This window comes from Leptodactylus fuscus, chromosome 2, assembly GCF_031893055.1.
Source record: "Leptodactylus fuscus isolate aLepFus1 chromosome 2, aLepFus1.hap2, whole genome shotgun sequence".
NCBI lineage: Eukaryota > Metazoa > Chordata > Amphibia > Anura > Leptodactylidae > Leptodactylus > Leptodactylus fuscus.
This window is the reverse complement of record NC_134266.1, coordinates 127,508,418-127,528,942: the sequence shown is the minus strand read 5'-3', so window position 1 is coordinate 127,528,942 and position 20,525 is coordinate 127,508,418. Positions and strand designations below refer to the sequence as shown.

Genomic DNA, 20,525 nt, shown 5'->3' with positions numbered 1-20,525 from the left:
AAATAAATGAAAACGCAAAGTCAGAACTTGACGTGGTCTTCTACTTAATATGAGGGTCAATGTAAGATATGTAAGATACATGTATCAGGGCCGGCGTCAGCGCACGGCATAGTCGGGCAAATGCCGGGGCCCACAGAGCCTCTGGGGGGCCCCCCGGCACTTGCCTGTCACGATTTCAGCTCATCGGCGTCCGTCCGCTGATGAGCTGGAATACATACGCGATTAAAGCAGGAGCTGTGAGCTCAGCTCCTACTTTAAAGCTCCGGCCCGGCTTGCGTGTGTAGGCGCGATGACGTCATCACGCCTACACACGCAAGCCGGGCCGCAGCTAAGCAGGAGCTGAACTCACAGCTCCTGCTTTAATCGCGTATGTGACTGGAGAGAGGAGCGTCAGGGGATCGATGGAAGGTGAGTGATGGAAGGTGAGTGTAAGTGTTTGTTTTGTATTAAATATAAAGGTGGAACATAATGAAGGGGGCCCATGAAACTGGGGGGCAAATGAAGGGGAGGGGGGGAACGGTATGACACTGGGGAAGATGAAGGTGGTGGGGAGAGAACGGCATGAAACTGGGGACAAAGATGGAGGGGGCCCAATGAAACTGGGGGGCAAATGAAGCGGAGGGGGGAATGGCATGACACTGGGGCAGATGAAGGGGGTGGGGAGAGAACAGCATGAAACTGGGGCAGAGACGGGGACATGAAACTGTGGGCAGATGAAGGGGGAGAACGTCATGAAACTGGGGACAGAGATGGAGGGGGGACATAAAACTGGGGGCAAAGGAAGGGTGTATATGAAACTGGGGGAGAGATGGAGGGGGGGCATATAATTTACGGGTGACTGTAGGAGGATTGTACTGTGTGGGAGCACATGATAAATGAATGAGAATGGGTGGAATCAACAAAAGTGGGTGGAGCCAAATTTTGCTCCTCTTTCTTCTCTTTAAAAATTGGGAGGTATGGCGTTGGTGACGCCACACTCCTGCATGACGTCACTCGCTTCATCTGCGACGCACAGTGTCTCGACTCCCCCGCCTCCTTTACAAGGGGGCCCACTGAGGCTCTGTCGCCCAAGGGCCCATAAAAACCTGGAGCCGGCCCTGCATGTATGTAAGATGTATGATACAAGCTAGTATTGTGTCTGTCAACCAGGACTTGAAGTGGTCTTCTATTTAATATGATATTTATTCATGCTTCACCTCCACAAGAATATGAAGATCTGGCATTGTCACAAAAGAGCCATAACCAGTGTTTCTAAAAATTAAGGCATTATTTACACAAATAGGAAAAGACCTATTCACATTTTTTAATGAACCATGTGAATGACTCATCAAAAAACAGGACGTTCTATTTTTGTCCGTGGCTCCACTAATAACTCTTAGGGTCATTCACATGGAGTAAACGCGCGCTCATTTTGGCAAAATATACGTGTAAAGAATACATGTGTAAAAATAAGACTCCCATTTACTTCAATGACATTTTACACGTGTTTTTTTAGGTGTTTTTTTGATGTGTATTTTGACGTGTTGTTTACAAATGTAAAAAAATGTCATTGAAGTCAATGGGAGTCTTATTTTACACGTGTATTTTTTACACGTGTATTTTGCCAAAATGAGCGCGCGTTTACTCTGTGTGAATGGACCCTTAGACTCAATGCTCCATGCATTCATATATACCATAATAATGACATAGTCGTATGAGTAAAATCCAAACACCAAATCAACAACACTGTCAAAAAATTTGTTAATTTGTTATTAGCAAGTTTGACAAACTCTGTAATATAGTAAATGCAGTAGTTTATAGTAAACAATATAAACTTATCACCCTCATTCACAAGGCTCGCCACAATGCTGCACCTCCCTACATTTCCTCCCTCATCTCTGTCTACCGCCCAACCCGTGCTCTCCACTCACTCAATGACCTAAGACTAACATATTATATTCCTCGCTCATATACAAGACTTTTCCTGAGTTGCATTACTTCTAAGAGCCTGTGCACACGGAGTTAACACAAGCGCATTTTAGCATAATACACATGTATAAAATTCATGTGTAAAAATAACACTCCCATTGACTTCACTGAAAATTTTTACACATGTAAAAGAGCAGAAAAATACGCGCCAAAAAAAAGCGACGCATATTTTGACATTTTTGTTACACGTATAAAAAATTTCATTGAAGTAAATGGGAGGTCCCGTTCCCACGGAGTAACGCGCCGCTCATTTAGACACGTAAACACGTGTCAGAGCGAGGCGCTTCAAAACAGATCCCATTGACTTCAATGGGTGCCGGCTTACGCGTGCTACACATTGAAATCAATGGCAGGCTTTATAACGCATTGATTTCAATGTGTAGCGTGCGGAAGCCAGCACCCATTGAAGTCAATGGGATCTGTTTTGAAGCGCCTCGCTCTGACATGTGTTTATGTGTCTAAATGAGTGGCGCGTTACTCCGTGGGAACGGAGCCGGAGTGTTAGTTTCACACATGTATTCTATACACGTGTATTATGCTAAAATGCGCTTGCGTTAACTCCTTGTACACAGGCCCTAATAGCGCACCGGTCTTTCAAGTGCATTGGCGCTCCATTCACAAGGAGGCTTTAGGGGGACTTTTGGTCCCCAATGCTCCTGATCAATCGGGGACCCGGCAATCGTCCCCACAAAAAACAGGTAAAACACGGTTGTGTGCTGCTCTCCTAAAATCTGCATTAATTTTGGGGTCTGGCCTGGGTTCTGAATAAAATCTTGTGCATGGTCTGTAACCTAGTCCGAGGTCAGAGAAGCAGTAATCACTTTCATCCTGCCCAACAGGCTTCCATATTAAAAGCAGCATTTGAGAGACGACAAGCCACAGAAGGGGAGAAATATCCACTTTGCGATATCTCCCATCTCAGCTCAGCATGACTTACATGTCTCTCCTTGATCAGGGGATAATCATACACATTAGGGAGAGTGTGTGCCTACATAGGCGTACGGAGACTTACAAGTCATTCCTGCTCCACTAGGTATTCTGGCGGAGCAGGAATGACTTGTAAGTCTCCGTACACCTATGTAGGCATGCATTCTCCCTAATGTGTATGATTATCCCCTGACCCTGGTCTATAGTCTCTCATTCTGCCAAACCAGTATCCCTGCGCTATGCCCCCTCCAGTCCACCTTAACCCCTTCCCGACATGCGCCGTAATAGTACGGCGCATGTCGGGTGTGTAACTATGGTTGTCTAACCCCTCCGGCGCCACGGTCCAGGGCCGACGTCACGTTGGCATGACAGCCGGGAGCCTTTACAAGGCACCCAGGCTTGTCTGCAAGCTTTTACTTTTGCAGGCTGGTCTATGCAGCCTGCAAAAGAAATTATGATTTTTTGCGTCTCCAAGATTTCTCCCGTGCATCCCCCATACTCTGGAACTCCCTACCAAAACACATAAGACTGACCCCGACAATCACAGGATTCAAGAAGGCCCTGAAGAATCACCTATTCAGGAAGGCCTACAACCCCCAATAACACTATCACCTCATCACCATCTGCACAGTCTCCCCCTCTCCTTCTGTCTCTACGTCCTTCCACCATAGATTGTAAGCCCTTACGGGCAGGGCCCTCTACCCCACCGTGCCAGTCGGTCACTGTTAGTATTATATCTACCTGTATATTTTGTGTATTGTATGTAACCCCCAAATGTAAAGCACCATGGAATTAATGGTGCTATATAAATAAACAATAATAATAATATGCTGAGGAGGTCCAAAAGACTGAAACAGCGCTGTCCATAGCTGGGAATCTGTTCCTTTCGGAATAGAAATACTGGTTTGGCAATAAACCCCGCATCGTATCAGTAGGCTTATTAACTGAGTCATGCATGATGTTAAGGGGGCTGCCCCTAGAGGGCAGCATACAGAGGCACTGTTCTCCTAATTACATCCCAGAGAATAGAGTCAGACCATGTCTCTCCTTATAATATAATAGAGTTTTCAATGAAATGGAAAGACGGCGCTCTCAGGTCACAACAGGATTTTATTCAAAAAGACAATGATGCATCATTGTCTTTTTGAATAAAATCCTGTTGTGACCTGAGAGCGCCGTCTTTCCATTTCATTGAAAACTCTATCTTCCCTGGCCTTGGCCGGTGTCCATCAGACGTGCTGCCTCCTCCACCTGACGGTAAACCCCAAACGTAGTTGTGAGCGATTGTCACAACCTCATCAGGTGAGAGGCCGTTTGGTCCTTTTAAATCTTCTGGTTATTTCCACCAAAATTTATCAGACATTCTACACTATATAGTGTGCTCGGTGTCTCTTTTGTTTTTTATTCTTATAATATAATAGGGAGAGACCAATCAATCAAGTTAAGCAGGGCAAGGACAAACCACACAGCAGAGGTTTTAAGACATGATCTTCCTCTTTGATTTTAATGTAGCTATTTTTGTCTGTTTTCAGAGATCTATGAAGACTCAAGAAGACTATGAGGCAAAAATCTAGGAGGACACAACACCAGTTAACAACTGCCTGTCACAAGTGGTCATAGGAAATTGACAAGACTTGAATCACTACAGCATTCAGTTTGAGGTTTAGATATAGAGGTTTAGCTAAAACCCAGGAAAGGTAAATAGTATTGTTCTGCTTCTGGGTAGACTACTTCTTTATGGGAATAAAATAATCTGCTAATGCCCAGACTACCAAAACAGACTGTAGCAGATTCTAGACATGCTATGGGTTTTTGAACTCCACTACATGCTCTTTCTGTGCTATGCAATGGGTTGGATTTGCATGGAAATTAGTACCAAAAAGAAATGCATATGACTTGTATGGCTGCCCCAGTTACATATCAATTTATTGAGAGGCCCCAAAAGGAATAGAAGTGATAAATGTAATGTGGTTAGATAGGTGAGGCCCATAAATGAAAAGAAATGAAATCACAGGACAAAACGTTTAATCTTTCTATACAATTACTACTGTAAGCAGTTCAAAGCCCCCTTATATTCTATTCATAAAATGTCATATATGTATATACAGTCCTATGAAAAAGTTTGGGCACCCCTATTAATCTTAATCATTTTTAGTTCTAAATATTTTGGTGTTTGCAACAGCCATTTCAGTTTGATATATCTAATAACTGATGGACACAGTAATATTTGAGGATTGAATTGAGGTTTATTGTACTAACAGAAAATGTGCAATATGCATTAAACCAAAATTTGACCGGTGCAAAAGTATGGGCACCTCACTAGAAAAGTGACATTAATATTTAGTAGATCCTCCTTTTGCAAAGATAACAGCCTCTAGTCGCTTCCTGTAGCTTTTAATCAGTTCCTGGATCCTGGATGAAGGTATTTTGGACCATTCCTCTTTACAAAACAATTCAAGTTCAGTTAAGTTTGATGGTCGCCGAGCATGGACAGCCCGCTCTCGAATGATCTAAAAACAAAGATTGTTCAACATAGTTGTTCAGGGGAAGGATACAAAAAGTTGTCTCAGAGATTTAACCTGTCAGTTTCCACTGTGAGGAACACAGTAAGGAAATGGAAGACCACAGGGACAGTTCTTGTTAAGCCCAGAAGAGGCAGGCCAAGAAAAATATCAGAAAGGCAGAAAAGAGGAATGGTGAGAACAGTCAATGACAATCCACAGACCACCTCCAAAGAGCTGCAGCATCATCTTGCTGCAGATGGTGTCACTGTGCATCAGTCAACAATACAGCGCACTTTGCACAAGGAGAAGCTGTATGGGAGAGTGATAAGAAAGAAGCCGTTTCTGCAAGCACACCACAAACAGAGTCGCCTGAGGTATGCAAAAGCACATTTGGACAAGCCAGCTTCATTTTGGAAGAAGGTCCTGTGGACTGATGAAACTAAGATTGAGTTGTTTGGTCATACAAAAAGGCATTATGCATGGCGTCCAAAAAAAACAGCATTCCAAGAAAAACACTTGCTACCCACTGTAGAATTTGGTGGAGGTTCCATCATGCTTTGTGGCTGTGTGGCCAATGCCGGCACCGGGAATCTTGTTAAAGTTGAGGGTCGCATGGATTCCACTCAGTATCAGCAGATTCTTGAGAATAATGTTCAAGAATCAGTGATGAAGTTGAAGTTACGCCGGGGATGGATATTTCAGCAAGACAATGATCCAAAACACCGCTCCAAATCGACTCAGGCATTCATTCAGAGGAACAATTACAATGTTCTGGAATGGCCATCCCAGTCCCCAGACCTGAATATCATTGAACATCTGGATGATTTGAAGCGGGCTGTCTATGCTCGGCGACCATCAAACCTAACTGAACTTGAATTGTTTTGTAAAGAGGAATGGTCCAAAATACCTTCATCCAGGATCCAGGAACTGATTAAAAGCTACTGGAAGCGACTAGAGGCTGTTATCTTTGCAAAAGGAGGATCTACTAAATATTAATGTCACTTTTCTGTTGAAGTGCCCATACTTTTGCACTGGTCAAATTTTGGTTTAATGCATATTGCACATTTTCTGTTAGTACAATAAATCTCATTTCAATCCTGAAATATTACTGTGTCCATCAGTTATTAGATATATCAAACTGAAATGACTGTTATAAACACCAAAATATTTAGAACTAAAAATGATTAAGATTAATAGGGGTGCCCAAACTTTTTCATAGGACTGTATATATATATATATATATATATATATATATATATATATATATATATATTTATATATGTACATTTTGATCCCTATATGGGGCTCACAATCTACATTTAAAAAAAAATGAAATAAAATGTCAATTGTATAAAGAATAACTTACCAATGATATGGAATCTCTCATAGGATGTCACTACAAATTAAACCAAAGACTCAAAGTTAGAAAATGTGTTAGCTTTAATATTACTACCATGTGCATCTCATATCTGCCACCTACTGACCAGAGTAGACAACTGCTACATAATATTTGAATTATACACTAAACCCAGACAAAATATAAATATATACATATTTTTAAATGGAGTAAAATTAGAAGTTAGGCAGGAGAGAAGGTTTAGCTTAGTGTTAACCCCTTAAGGACCCGGCCATTTTTTGGTTTCGCATTTTCGTTTTTCCCTCCTCACATTTCAAGAGCCATAACTTTTTCATTTTTCAGTTCACAGAGTCACATGATGGCTTATTGTTTGTGGGACAAATTGTACTTTGTAATGGCATCATTCAATATGCTGTGCAATGTACTGGGAAGCTGGAAAAAAATTCAGAATGAGGCGCAATTGGAGAAAAAATGCATTTGCGCCATTTTCTTATGGGTTTAATTTTTACAGCGTTCACTGTTTGGTACAAATGACATGTTACCTGTGTTCTACGTGTCAGTACGAACGCGGTGATACCAAATTTATATAGTATTTGAAATGTTTTGATACTTTTAAAAAAATGATAAACTTTGCAAAATAGAAAAAAAATTTTGTGTCATCATGTTCTAACACCTGTAACTTTTTCATATTTCCATGTATGGAGCTGGTTGTGGTGTCTTTTTATGCGGGACAAGATGACGTTTCTATTGATACCATTTGGGGAAAGATCTGATGGTTTGATCACTTTTTATTCAATTTTTTATAGGAGGCAAAGTGTTGAAAAAAACGCTTTTTTGGCGGTTTTTATTTTTTTTGCCGCTACGCCGTTCGCAGTACGGGATAAATGTTTTAATATTCTAATAGTTCGGGCATTTTGGAGCGCAGGGATACCTAATATGTTTATGTTTAATGTTCTTTAATTACTTTTATAGCTAATCTAGGGAAAGGGGGGTGATTTGAACTTTTATATTTTTTTTATTTTTTTAATACTTTTAAAAACTTTTTTTTTTCTTGTTATACATTTATGATCAGACCCCTTAGGTACCTTGAAACCTAGGGAGTCTGATCGCTCATACTATTCACTGCAATACTACAGTACTGCAGTGAATAGCAGAATCCCAGCACTTCTATTAGACGATGCCTCTGGCATCGTCTAATAGATCTAGTGCAGAGACAAGCCTGGAAGCCTTCAATAGGCTTCCGGCTGTCATAGCAACCGATCACCGCCCTCATGTGACGTTCAGGAGGGCGGCGATCGGCGAAGCATGGCGGCGCCCATGCCGCCGGCGCCGTTTACACACTGCGGTCACGTTTGACCGCAGTGTGTAAAGGGTTAACAGCAGCGATCGGCTCGGGCACCGACCGCTGCTGTTAGTGGCAGGTCCTGGCTGTATGATACAGCCGGCATCTGCCGTGTATGGAGCGAGCTCAGCGTGTGAGCTCGCTCCATACATCCCCATGCGACCCATGACGTACAGTTACGTCAAGGGTCGCTAAGGGGTTAAATTTTTTGTTTATCCTGGGCAACCCCTTTACATTTTACCCAGCCATGATTTAAGTGCCTTATACACTGCCAATTTCTTGTACGATTTGTGCTTGGCTCTCTGTGGTCAGTTGATATATAATCATCTGTTTCTGTTAAACTAATGTGAAATATGCAGTTGCCATAAGCAAGCAGTTAACCCCTTCCCTTCTGGGATATTTTTCTATTTTCGTTTTTGACTCCCCACTTTCCAAACACCATAATTTTTTTAATTTTCCGTTCACAAAGCCAAAGAGCCATATGAGGGCTTAATGTTTGCGGGACAAATTGTTCTTCATGACCATTTATTATTCTGTACAATGTACTGGGAAGCTGGCAAAAAATAATTCAGAAGAGAGTGGAATTGGAGACAAAGTGCATTTCAGTCTTATTGGCATTCTCTCTACAGCCAAAATGACAAGTCACCTATATGTTTCAGTATAATTCAGGAAGTGCCAAATTTATAGTTTTATTTACATTTTAACCCCTTAACAAAATTCTAAAACTTAGCAAATTTTCATTCTAAGGCTGGTCTTACACGACCGTAGTTTAAGACCGCAAATGGTCCGCAATTGAGGGTTTTCAATTGCGGACCATTTGCGGATACATTATATTCAATACGGCCTCTTACACCACCGGATATTTTATCCGTGGTGTGCCGGGCCGCAACCGAGGTCAGCACTTTATAGAACATGGCCGTAATTCACGGCACTGCATGGACTCGCCCATAGAACTCTATGGGCGAGTGCGGCAGTTTACGGGCATCTGCGGAGTCTATGTTGATGATCAGCAACTTGCGGACCGTAAAAGCATTACGGTCGTTTAAGACCAGCCTAAAAGTCAGTTTTTTTATATTTCCGTGCATAGCTCATCTTTTTTGTCAGGCCAGGTGTACTTTTTATTTATACCATTTTGGGGAATATCTATTTCTTTGGTCACTTATAATTGAAATTTTTATCAGAGGTAAAACAGTGAAAAAACTGATGTGAACTTAGCCTATATTATAAATATACAGAGATGAAGCACTTCAAATGGCTGTATCTTTGGTTTTATATATAGTGACACTAGCTGGTACCCGCGACTTCGTCTGCGGTGATTGTAGAAGTGGGTATATACAGGCGTGGGTAAGGTTTTCGTAGTGTGTATATGGTATGGGATATGAAATGTAACTTTGTATCTTGTTTTTTCTGTAATTCAAAGAATACGTGAGACTTTTGTGTTGAAGTTCAGTTGTATTTGAGCTGCTATACGGTGTTGTGAGAAACTTTACATAGTGACTTTGGGACAGAAGTATTTGAAGTTAACCCTTTCCCGCCGATGGCATTTTTTGATTTTCGTTTTTGACTCCCCTCCTTCTAAACCCCATAACTTTTTTATTTCTCCGCTCCCAGAGCCATATGACGTCTTAATTTTTCCTGGGACAAATTTTTCTTCATGATGCCACCATTATTTATTCTATATAATGTACTGGGAAGCAGGGAAAAAATTGAGAATGGGGTGGATTTGAAGAAAAAAATGCATTTCTGCGACTTTCTTACGGGCTTTGGTTTTACGGCGTTCACTGTGCAACCAAAATGACATGTCCCCTGTATTCTGTGCTTCGTTACGATTCCGGGGATACCAAATTTATATGGTTTTATTTACATTTTGACCCCTTAAAAAAAATCCAAAACTGTGTTAAAAAATTATTTTTTGAAAAGTCGCCATATTCCGACAGCCGTAACTTTTTTATACATGCGTGTACGGGGATGTATAGGGCGTCTTTTTTTGCGGGAATGGGTGTACTTTGTAGTTCTACCATTTTCGGGAAATGTTATTGCTTTGATCACTTTTTATTCAAATTTTTAGCAGAATCAAAACAGTGAAAAAATGGCGGTTTGGCACTTTTGACCATTTTTCCCGCTACGGCGTTTAACGAACAGGAAAAATATTTGTATAACTTTGTAGAGCGGACGATTTAGGACGCGCGGATACCTAACATGTATGTGTTTCACAGTTTTTAACTACTTTTATATGTGTTCTAGGGAAAGGGGGGTGATTTGAATTTTTTATCCTTTTTATTTATTTTTTTATATTTTTTTTACTTTTTTTAAACTTTTTTTTTTTGCATTTATTAGACCGCCTAGGGGTATTGACATAGGTGGGCGGTGTCGCGGATTGTCAGAGTGGTGGGGGTCGGCAAACATGGCTGCTCCGGAGCGTTAAAGAGCGCCTCCTGGAGAATCGTTAAGGTGAGGGGCAAAGTGGTAAAGTATATGTATATGTGATTGTGTGGGGTTAGGGGCTAGGCTGTAGAGGGCAATATGAATTTTGTGGCTTGCTATGGTCCAAAGTGTGTGAGATTGCAGAGATGGTGGTGTGAGTTTGGGTTTTGTGGGGGTCCTGGCACAAACGTATGTGCGCTATTGTGACAAAAAGTAGCCTATTGTTTAATCAAATGTAATGACTATGTTTGTGGAAAATTTCAGCCAAATCGGTGGAGCGGTTTTTCCGTGATTGAGGAACAAACATCCGAACATGCAAACATCCAAACACACAAACCCACAAACTCACAAACTTTCACATTTATAATATTAATAGGATTGCAGGCCGTTCACTGATTGGCCTCAGTGGTCACGTGACTGCTGAGGCCAATCAGTGGCTTAAGCGGAGCTCCAGAAGAGACCCCGGGAAAAGATGCCGGACCAGAAGAACCGGGACGCGCGGGAGGACACCGAAGCATCGGGGACAGGTGACTATGCATTTTTTTTTCAATGCCCCTACCTGATTTTAAAGTTAAAAGGTTTGTCCATTTTTGCATGGACGACCCCTTTAAGTTGTAATTCCTGAATGTGTTTTAACTATCTCAGATTCTGTTATAGCTTGTTCTTAAATCTCAACTTTCTTGGGATACCAGAACTATATTTCCAGTTGATATTAAACCAAAGATAGGGAGCCTGCACACGGAGTTTAGACTCGCTCATTCTGAACGTAAAACTCGATCAGAGTGAGAGGCGTAAAAAACAGATCCCATTGACTTGAATGGGTGTCGGCATATGCGCACTCCCCATTGAAATCAATGGGAGGCTTTTTTACCTATTGCTTTCTATGTGATAAGCGCGTATGCCAGCACCAATTCAAGTGAATGGGATCTGTTTTTTACGCCGCTCACTCAGAACAAGTTTTACATTCAGAATGAGCGAGCGGAAACTCCATGTGCAGGCTCCCATACAGCCAATTGAAGTGGCCATTTTCCTTTGGTAAATTCTTCAGCTCTATATGCTACATTGAGTACATGTATACCGTGTACATGTCTCCTGGCAATGCTTATTTAGAGCATTACTAATGGGAACTTTACAGTCTGTTTTCTATTAAAAGGAAGTTTGATAGATTAATAAAGTATAAAATAAAACTGTTCACCACACCCCCAATACAATAGTGAAAATAACGTCAATGAAACGGGAGTTACACTTTAAGACAGTCTGTTTGAAGTAAGAAAATATACAGGAAGCTTTCATGAATTATTCCAATTTGATGTACTTTATTTACCTTCTTCAATGGTAATTCCTTTATCCAATGGAATGATAAAATCCAACGACACATCCTCGGCACTGATAGCCATTCTTCTGTGCTTGTACATAAATACACTATAAAGACGAGTAAAGAACTAACAATTTACAGATGTCTATTGACCCCAACCAAATGGATTTAGAACATCATTATCACTCCACATTGCTCAGAGACATGAAACTTATTGCTGAATAGCTGTATTAGGAATCTGTAATTTAGCCCTTCTCAATACCACCAGAATTTTGGTCCATGAGCTGTCTACTGTATGTGTCCAATGGACGTAGATATCAAATGGACCCAAAGTGGTGCATTAACAATAGATAGTCGTGTAACTGTAAACCAGTTTTACTCTTTTTATCCGTGAATTACTTGATTACTTGATTACACTGGAGGGAGGGGAGAGGGTTGCATTATATTGTTAATTGGGTGTAAATATTTTAGATGTTTGTGTAAGGGGCATAAATTAAAATTTTTGATAAAAAAAATAGTTTAAAATATAGTTGTAATAGTTTATACTACATAATATGTATTGAATATGTAACATCAATAAAAATGTTGAAATGAAAAAAAAGTTGTTAAAATTAGTAAAATGCCAAAATAAGTAAAAGTTTTAAGCATGCCTCCCAACAGTCCCAGATTCTGCGGGATATTCCCGGATTCAGGGTCCTGTCCAGCAGTCCCGTTCAGCGGGAGGTATGTCCCGGTTTTAACTCATCTGCGTCCGGAGTTGAATAGATAGGCGAGTAAAGCAGGAGCTGTCACAACTCAGCTCCTGCTTTAAAGCTGCGATCTGGCTCCTGGATGTGTAGGCGCGATGTGATGACGTCACTCACATCATGCCTACAACTCTGTAAGTGGGACTGTGGAGAGAGCTGCGGGTAGCGAGGGAAAGGTGAGTATCAGTGTTGTTTTGTGTTAAACATTGTGGGGGAACATAATGAAAGGGGCCCATGAAACTAGGGACAGATGAAGGAGTGGGAAGAACGACATGAAAATGGGGCAGAGATGGAGGGGGGGGACATGAAACTGGGGGCAGAGATGGAGGGGGGACATGAAACTGGGGCAGAGATGGAGGGGGGCATGAAACTGGGGCAGAGATAGAGGGGACATGAAACTGGGGCAGAGACGGAGGAGGAATGAAACTGCGGCAGAGATGGAGGGGGGACATGAAACTGGGGCAGAGATGGAGGGGGACATGAAACTGGGGCAGAGATGCAGGGGGGACATGAAACTGGGGCAGAGATGGCGGGGCATGAAACTGGGGGCAGGGATGGAAGGGGGTACATGAAACTGGGGCAAAGATGGAGGGAGACATGAAACTGTGGGAAGAGATGAAAGGGGGGCATGAAACTGGGGGCAGATATGGGGGACATGAAACTGGAGGCAAAGATGGAGGGGGAACATGGAACTGGCGACAGAGATGGAGGGGGATATGAAACTGGGGCAGATGGAGTAGGGGACATGAAACTGGGGGCAGATGGAGGGGGGGTCATGAAACTAGGGGGCAGATGAAGGGGGGACTTGAAACTGGGTGATGGAGATGAAGGGGGCATATAATTTATGGGTGACTGTAGGAGGATTATACTGTGTGAGGGCACATGAAAAATGAATGGAAGAATGGGCGGAGTCAACATAAAAGTGGGAGGAACTAAATTTGCCACGTCGTGCATAGTGTGCCACACATTTTGTTCCTCTTATTGTACTTCAAAAGTTGGGAGGTATGTTTAAGTGGAAAAAAAGATCTACTGTTGCACTCTGAAAATGTCAATTACAGTGTGACACTGAAAATTTTACTTTAGCCAGCATAACCAACAATCTAATATATTTTCAGCGAGCGAAGCCGCGGGGATTTTACTAGTAATTTATATAGACTAAGTGTTTATGTTCTCCAATACTTACGCTGTACTCTCCTTGCTTTCTACCAGTCCAATGAGTCTGCTTTCATTGCCATCAGGGTTAATTAAGACTCCTTGTACCGCATGATAAAATAGATCAAGGCTCAATATATTTTGATGTTCAGTTAGAATTTTACATAGAGTTGTTAGTCTTGTATTAGGAATGTCATATGTAATGTAGGCATCTATTTTCTTGTTCAGTACAGTTATGGTAATACCCAATGTGTAATTTGTTTAGGCTGCTTTTGCAATAATAAAAGCATTTGTTTAGAAAACCTGTATTTTTTGTTGCTTTATGCTGAGACTCGTAACTTTTTTTTTTCTTTTGGGTGTATGAAAGCCTGCTTTTCCATTTTTGTGTGGAATAAGCTAACATTTTCTTTGCTACTATTTTAGGGTATACTTGACTTTGAGCTGATAGTTTTGGAAATCGCAGCGTTTCTGATGTGCATATTTTTCTGCAATTTGTTGGGTGGGATTTATTAGAACGTTTATGCCACAGCCTAATAGCCCATTGTGCTAGTCAGCTACAGTTGGGATCATTAGGATGCCCAGCAACCTTTGGGTGTCAATGAACGGAATGGGTGTTCATTAGTGCATAATATACAACATGGTTCCTTATTTCATAAAGTCAATGTATACAATTTGTATATCTGAAATATCTGAAACTACAGCTAAGTATTATCTCTTTTCATTTATTATACACTAATTATTTATTTATATTCTAGTGTGATTATAGTCTCTTCAAGTGTAGAGGTAATCATGATGTAAAATGTAGCCTTAAAGGGGCTCTATCAGCAAAATTATGCTGATAGAGCCCCACATATGCGTGAACAGCCTTTAAAAAGGCCATTCAGGCACCGGTAAAGTTATATTAAACTACCCCCCCCCCCCATTTTAAAATAAAACCCTAAAAAAGAATATGTTGTACTTACCTATCGTGCACGGTGGGCGGGCATTCAGGGTCCGACGGCATCTTTATCCACGCCTCCTCTTCCAGCAATGTCCTCGAGTCCCGTCTTCCTCCGGCGCTTGCAAACTGCCATTGATAAATAATATCGCGGGTGCATGCGCAGTAGCTGTAGTAGTAGGAGATCGTTGGAAGAGGAGGCGTGGCTGAAGATGTCGTCGAACCCTGAATGCCCGCCCACCGTGCACGATAGGTAAGTACAACATATTCTTTTTTAGGGTTTTATTTTAAAACGGGGGGGTAGTTTAATATAACTTTACTGGTGCCTGAATAGCCGTTTAAAGGCTATTCACGTATATGTGGGGCTCTATCAGCATAATTTTGCTGATAGAGCCCTTTTAATGGAATAAGTTCCAGATGTGCAGAAGTTTTCCAATCAGTGGCGTAACTAGGAATGGTGGGGCCCCAAGGCGAACATTTGACATGGCCCAACCCACCCCCCTTTTTACTCGGCACAAACCACATTCCTGCACACACTATTATGTCCCATAGTGGCCCCTGCACACACTATAATGCCCCATAGTGCCCCCTGCACACAGTATTATGCTCTAAAGTGGCCCCCTTCACACACAAACACAAAATACCTCCATCAGGGGCCCATTGGAGCCCCCTAATGTCCTGGGCCCTGTGGCAGCTGCTGTGGCAGTGGAAGACTGGTAACGGGTGGCGTAACGATTGCAGTTACAGTGGAGTGGTATGGGGCCCGCTGGAGATGGCCGAGGAAGCACTGCAGAGCTATGATATTGATCGGGGAAAGCCTGGTTCCTTGACCGCTATACGTATTAGTAATGGAAAGGGCTTGGCATTATGTGATGTCTGTACATGCTGGGCTCCTTTCCAATAGTAGCCAGCCCAGGAAAGGAGATTAAATATCACAAATACTTATACTCACCTCTCCTGGGACTCTGACGGCTCCCAGAATCTTCTTCAGGGTTCTTCTAGTCTGTGACTGAGGTCACACACCCCAGACATCAATGTTGGGGCCAATCATAGACCCCAGTTTATATTAGTAGCACTAAAACTAATCGGTGTGTCGAACCGTATGAACATTCATTCGCCTGAAGCAGCTTAAGGGGAACTCTTAAGAGCATTTTATACTGTTTGGGGCCACTGTGGGGACCATATTATGATGTGTTTAGCTAGTGTGGAGCATATTTTACTGTGTGGGGCCACTGAGGATCATAGTATACTATGTGGGGGTTGTCATGAAGCTTATCATACTGTTTGGGAACCACTTTGGAGCATATTCTGTGTGGGGGCCACAGAGTAGCACATTATACTGTGTGGGGGCCTCTGTGGAGCACATTATACTATGTGGGAGCCACTGTGGAGCACATTATTATGTGTGGAGGCCACTGTGAAGCACATTATGATGTGTGGGGGCCAGTGTGAAGTACATTTTACTGTGTGGGGACACTGTGGAGCATATTGTACTGTGGGGGGGGGATTGTGCCGCATTTAACACTGCGTGTGGCCACTTTATTATTTACACTACACAACATTTATTTTATAGCAGACATGTGATATTATGACAGGCTGTAATTACATTGCACAGTCACTATAAAACAAATCTGTGTTATGTACAGTAAATAGCAAAGGGGTGAGGGCACTTGCAAAAGCGCCACAGTCCCTGACAACTTCTCTTTAAAGCCTCCTTTTAAGGAAATGTTATGTCATATTAAACTGGAGGCACACAGAGGTACAGTATGGGCCCATGGCAGCCCCTGTAATACGAATATGTCCACCGTGTGCCTGCGATACTGATGTTGGCTTGAGGTGATTAAGGTAAACCAACCTACTTGGAAACATTGTGGATATAGTAGTATAAAGGATACTATGGTGCAATTCTCTCCTTTGTCCAGGGTATCCTGGATTGCTATAGACTGGTCCATAACTGCATCTGCAAACACAAAATTGAATAATCTTAAAAACTAAAGATCTTATTTGTTTTCCGGCATTCCTAGCACTGACTCAATACTAATTTGAATGTATCAAGTGATGGGAGTCCTATACTGAAAGGAAGAAGTCTGCAAACTCTTCTTTTTGGATCTTTTATGCATTGTTTGTCATCTTCCCTGTAAACAGGTAATGCGCTGGCAATAAAATGTAAAGTAAATGTAAAAGGAGCCATGTGACGACCCTGTTATGTATTGTCGTTCAGTGCCTGTAAAAGGATCATTACAGTCAAACATATAATGCATTATGGATCCCAAGTCAGACAGTTAGGTTTCTGGGCAGTTGCACAAAAAATACAGGTAGAAATATTATAGTTAAAATATGCAACAATGTTTTTGAAAACGCACGGTCTTTTTACAAGAAAAAAAGCTAAGAATAAGCTTTCTACTATGCTTCAGTCTCAATTCTGTCTCTGGGAGAAAGGAAATGGAGAACTGTGTAAGTTACTGCAAATTTGTAGCCATTTACAGTTGCAGGATAGTGTTTAGGAGTTAAAGGTGTTGTTCATGATTATTCATATAGTAGGCCATAAATATGTGATCAGTGGGAGGCTGACCTGCAGTACCAATGCTTTTGCATTGTAAAGGACACAGATCCTGTCACTTTAGGCTCTGTGCACTGAAGAAGACATAGACCCCAAATGTAAAGCACCATGGAATTAATGGTGCTATATAAGTAAACAATAATAATAATAAAAAATAATAACAGGGGCCAGTTGTTGGCACCCAATCCGATCAGCTATATATATATCCTAAGGATAGGCCATAAATAAAAAAAATCCAAGACAACCTCTTCAAACAAATCTTATCCATATGTGACATAAAAAAGCTGTAGTGCAATGTCAAAGTTAAAAGCTGTGTGTGAGGGGGTGACTGTAGAAAAATATTGAACTATGCAGGTTATACACAAGATGCATCCAGTTTGGATGGATTTTGCTGAAGGGATTTTAAAGAGAGAAAACACTGCCAAAAATCACTGAAAGGAGTTATCTTAATGGCAGTCCTGTTGAAGATAATGGAACAGATTTGCAGTCACAGAAATTCTGAAAATCTGCTCCATGTGATGTTACCCTAAGTGCTGTATGCTATGCGCCATCTTTGGTAATAATACCCGCAGAGGGTATAATGGAGCACATTTGATCTCGCTGTGATCTCTGCACAGAAGCCTGCTGTTACGCCATGACCTGACAGATGTTTCTGGGGCACTATTAGCATTTGGTATACAGCCCCTATACATGGAAATGCATGCCGCCCTCAAAGTTTATAGCTGAAAGGATACAAAAACAAACTCCAAAGCTGTCAGCAAGTTTGTCTTGCTGCAAAGCCACAAAAGCCTTTGACAGTAGCTCAACCCCAAGCATATTATCTGCATGCAAGTGGGTATGTGACAACACCCATGTACAGCAAATACATTTATCAGGAACAAGTCATTTACCGATCAGCTCTGCTAGGCTGTGAAATGGAAGCCACTGGATGATGTTTTCCTCTTCACAGAGGAGGCTGGGAGAATACAAGAATACAAGACAGTTACTCCCTCACTGGCCTACAATCTGCTGGGCTACGTCAGCATTTCCTTTCCCCTCCTGTCACCAGTGGTTTCTTTTGTAATCGCCTGTGCTTCCCGTCTCTGCCACTAGATGGAGATAAAGTACAGGCAGGATTAATTTAGCTACAGGCTGTTGTGCTGATGTGGATGACAGGTGGATGGATCTCCACTGACAATCTACTAATAACCCAGAAAGTTTCTGAAAGACAGATTCATAATGGATTTCCTTATGGTAGATGGAGTTCTTTGTACATGTTCACATTTCACACAATACATCACACAATAACAGCACATACATGCATCCCTTTGTGGTATGATGATATGTGTCTTTTGTAATAACTCAGGGAGCGTTCACACTACCGTCGGTGTCCGACAGCTAGTGTCCGATGCTAATGTCTGTGCAAAATCTTGCAAGGACATTAGCATCGGACACTAGCTGTGTCCGTGACATTTTGCATGATTTTAAATGGGACAGCATGCAGTGTCCTTTGCTGTCCGTGCTTGTCCTTAAAGGGGTATTCCCACGTCGCATACTCACCAGTCTTCGTTGCCGTAAAATCTTCTATCTTCCTGCTTTGTTGAGTCATTGGTGGGTGGGGTTACATATGCAAAGCCAGCGGCGAGATGCCGCTGGCCCTGTGTGCACGCTCATAGATGGTGAGACCAGTCTAGGCTTCACAATGCGAATACAGACCCGGCATCCGCTGTAATAGAGAGGCGGATGCCGGGGAGTGTAGACGCCGGCACAGGTGCCTGCAACATCGCTATGCTCCTGCTGGCTTCATGCAGGGCAGGAGCATAGCGATGTTGCAGGCATCTGTGCTGGCGTCTAACCGTCCCCGGCATCCGCCTCTCTATTACAGCGGATGCCGGGTCTGTATTGGCGGCCCCTTCCCCCCAAAGGGTAAACTACCCCCCTCCAGGCTCGCTCCTGTGCACTTAGCTCCTCCTCCCTCCCCCCTCAGAGCAGCAGATACATCACTTGACTTATGACCAGATTATAAGGGTAAGTTCACATGATGTAACGTTGAACGTGATCTGTCACGTATACACGTGCCGGCAGATGACGCACTGAAAATGCTCCCATTCATTTCAATGGGAGTTAGGAGCGTACACGCCGCGTTATTTTGCGCCCGTGATTTTGCGGCCGCAAAATGCTTCATTAGCATCAGCGCAGTCCTACAATCCTCTGACTTCTTCTTGAACTTTTAGACATTGTTTTTGGATGCTGTCAATCATCCAAATCAACTTGAGTCAACTGGTGCAATTCTTTGTCTTTTCATATCTCTTTGGCTGGAAGGGATTGGCGGGAAGTAATAAAACTCCTTGCTTTGCTGTGGAAAAATGGAGTACTCAGAGTTGACAGGTAACGGGCCCTATTTACGACAGGTGACTCCAGCAGGTAACAGGCCCTATTTACATACTGATCCTTGCTCCTGCTCATGGCTTCCCTTTCTGTGGAGGCGGCTGTGATCAGGAGAAGGGATCGGTAAGTAAGGTCACAGGTCCACGAACCCCACAAACACCACTATCATTATACTCGGGGGTCTGAGTATAATGATCGGAGGCCTAGGAGAGGTGAGGGAACATAAAAAACACTGTTACTTACACCTCTTGGGCTCTAGAAGGCATCAGGCCTTTTGGTGACGTCCCAGACGTCACGTGGGCTGGGCTTGTGTCCTTATGCGCCGCGACTCAGGACCAGTTAAAGATAGGTTGAAGAAATGAGCTAGGGCTAGGTTGACGATCAGGTATTTTGAGATGGGAAGAAACTGATAATGTAAAAGCAACCTTATTGGAGACCACCAGAGACAGCCAAAATACAGTGTCCAATGATCTCTGATGGTTTTATGTTTGTATCCTCCTTTGGATCTCCGATTATTATACTTTGGGGTCTGAAAAGACCCTAGAGTAATTGTTCATGGGTGGTCTACAATGGGACATAATGCTGTGTGAAGGGGCCAGTATGGGGCATAATACATTGTGCAGGGGCCACTATGGGGTATAATACTGTGTGCAGGGGCCACTATGGGAAATCATATTGTCTGCAGGGGCCACTATGGGGTATAATACTTTGTGCAGGGGCCACTATGGGACATAATACTTTGTGCAGGGGCCACTATGGGGCATAATAGTGTGTGTAGGGACCACTATGGGGTATGCGGTGGGGTTGTCGGTTTGAGTCTTTTTTGAAGTTGCTCAGGGACAAGGGGGGGCATTCCTAGTTCTGCCAATGTATGGGACATAGTATTGTGTGGAGGGGACACTATGGAACATTATGCTGTGTGCAGA

At 42.5% G+C, this 20,525-nt stretch overlaps 1 protein-coding gene across 2 annotated transcripts in view; it reads right to left on the bottom strand.

Annotated features, from left to right (window-relative positions):
* The window catches only part of INPP5B (inositol polyphosphate-5-phosphatase B), a 73,479-nt gene extending 55,243 nt beyond the window's left edge, over positions 1-18,236 (bottom strand). Inside the window, exons 1-5 of one of the 2 annotated variants that reach the window (XM_075264519.1) lie at positions 18,123-18,236; positions 16,569-16,632; positions 13,767-13,847; positions 11,847-11,944; positions 6,766-6,795 (exon numbers count right to left, since the gene is read on the bottom strand). In XM_075264519.1, the coding sequence (XP_075120620.1) occupies positions 6,766-6,795; positions 11,847-11,944; positions 13,767-13,847; positions 16,569-16,624 (265 nt within the window). In that variant the 5' untranslated portion in view covers positions 16,625-16,632; positions 18,123-18,236. The remainder of the gene's footprint in view (positions 1-6,765; positions 6,796-11,846; positions 11,945-13,766; positions 13,848-16,568; positions 16,633-18,122) is intronic. The other variant, XM_075264516.1, reaches the window with a different exon arrangement.
* Positions 18,237-20,525: the final 2,289 nt, after the last annotated feature.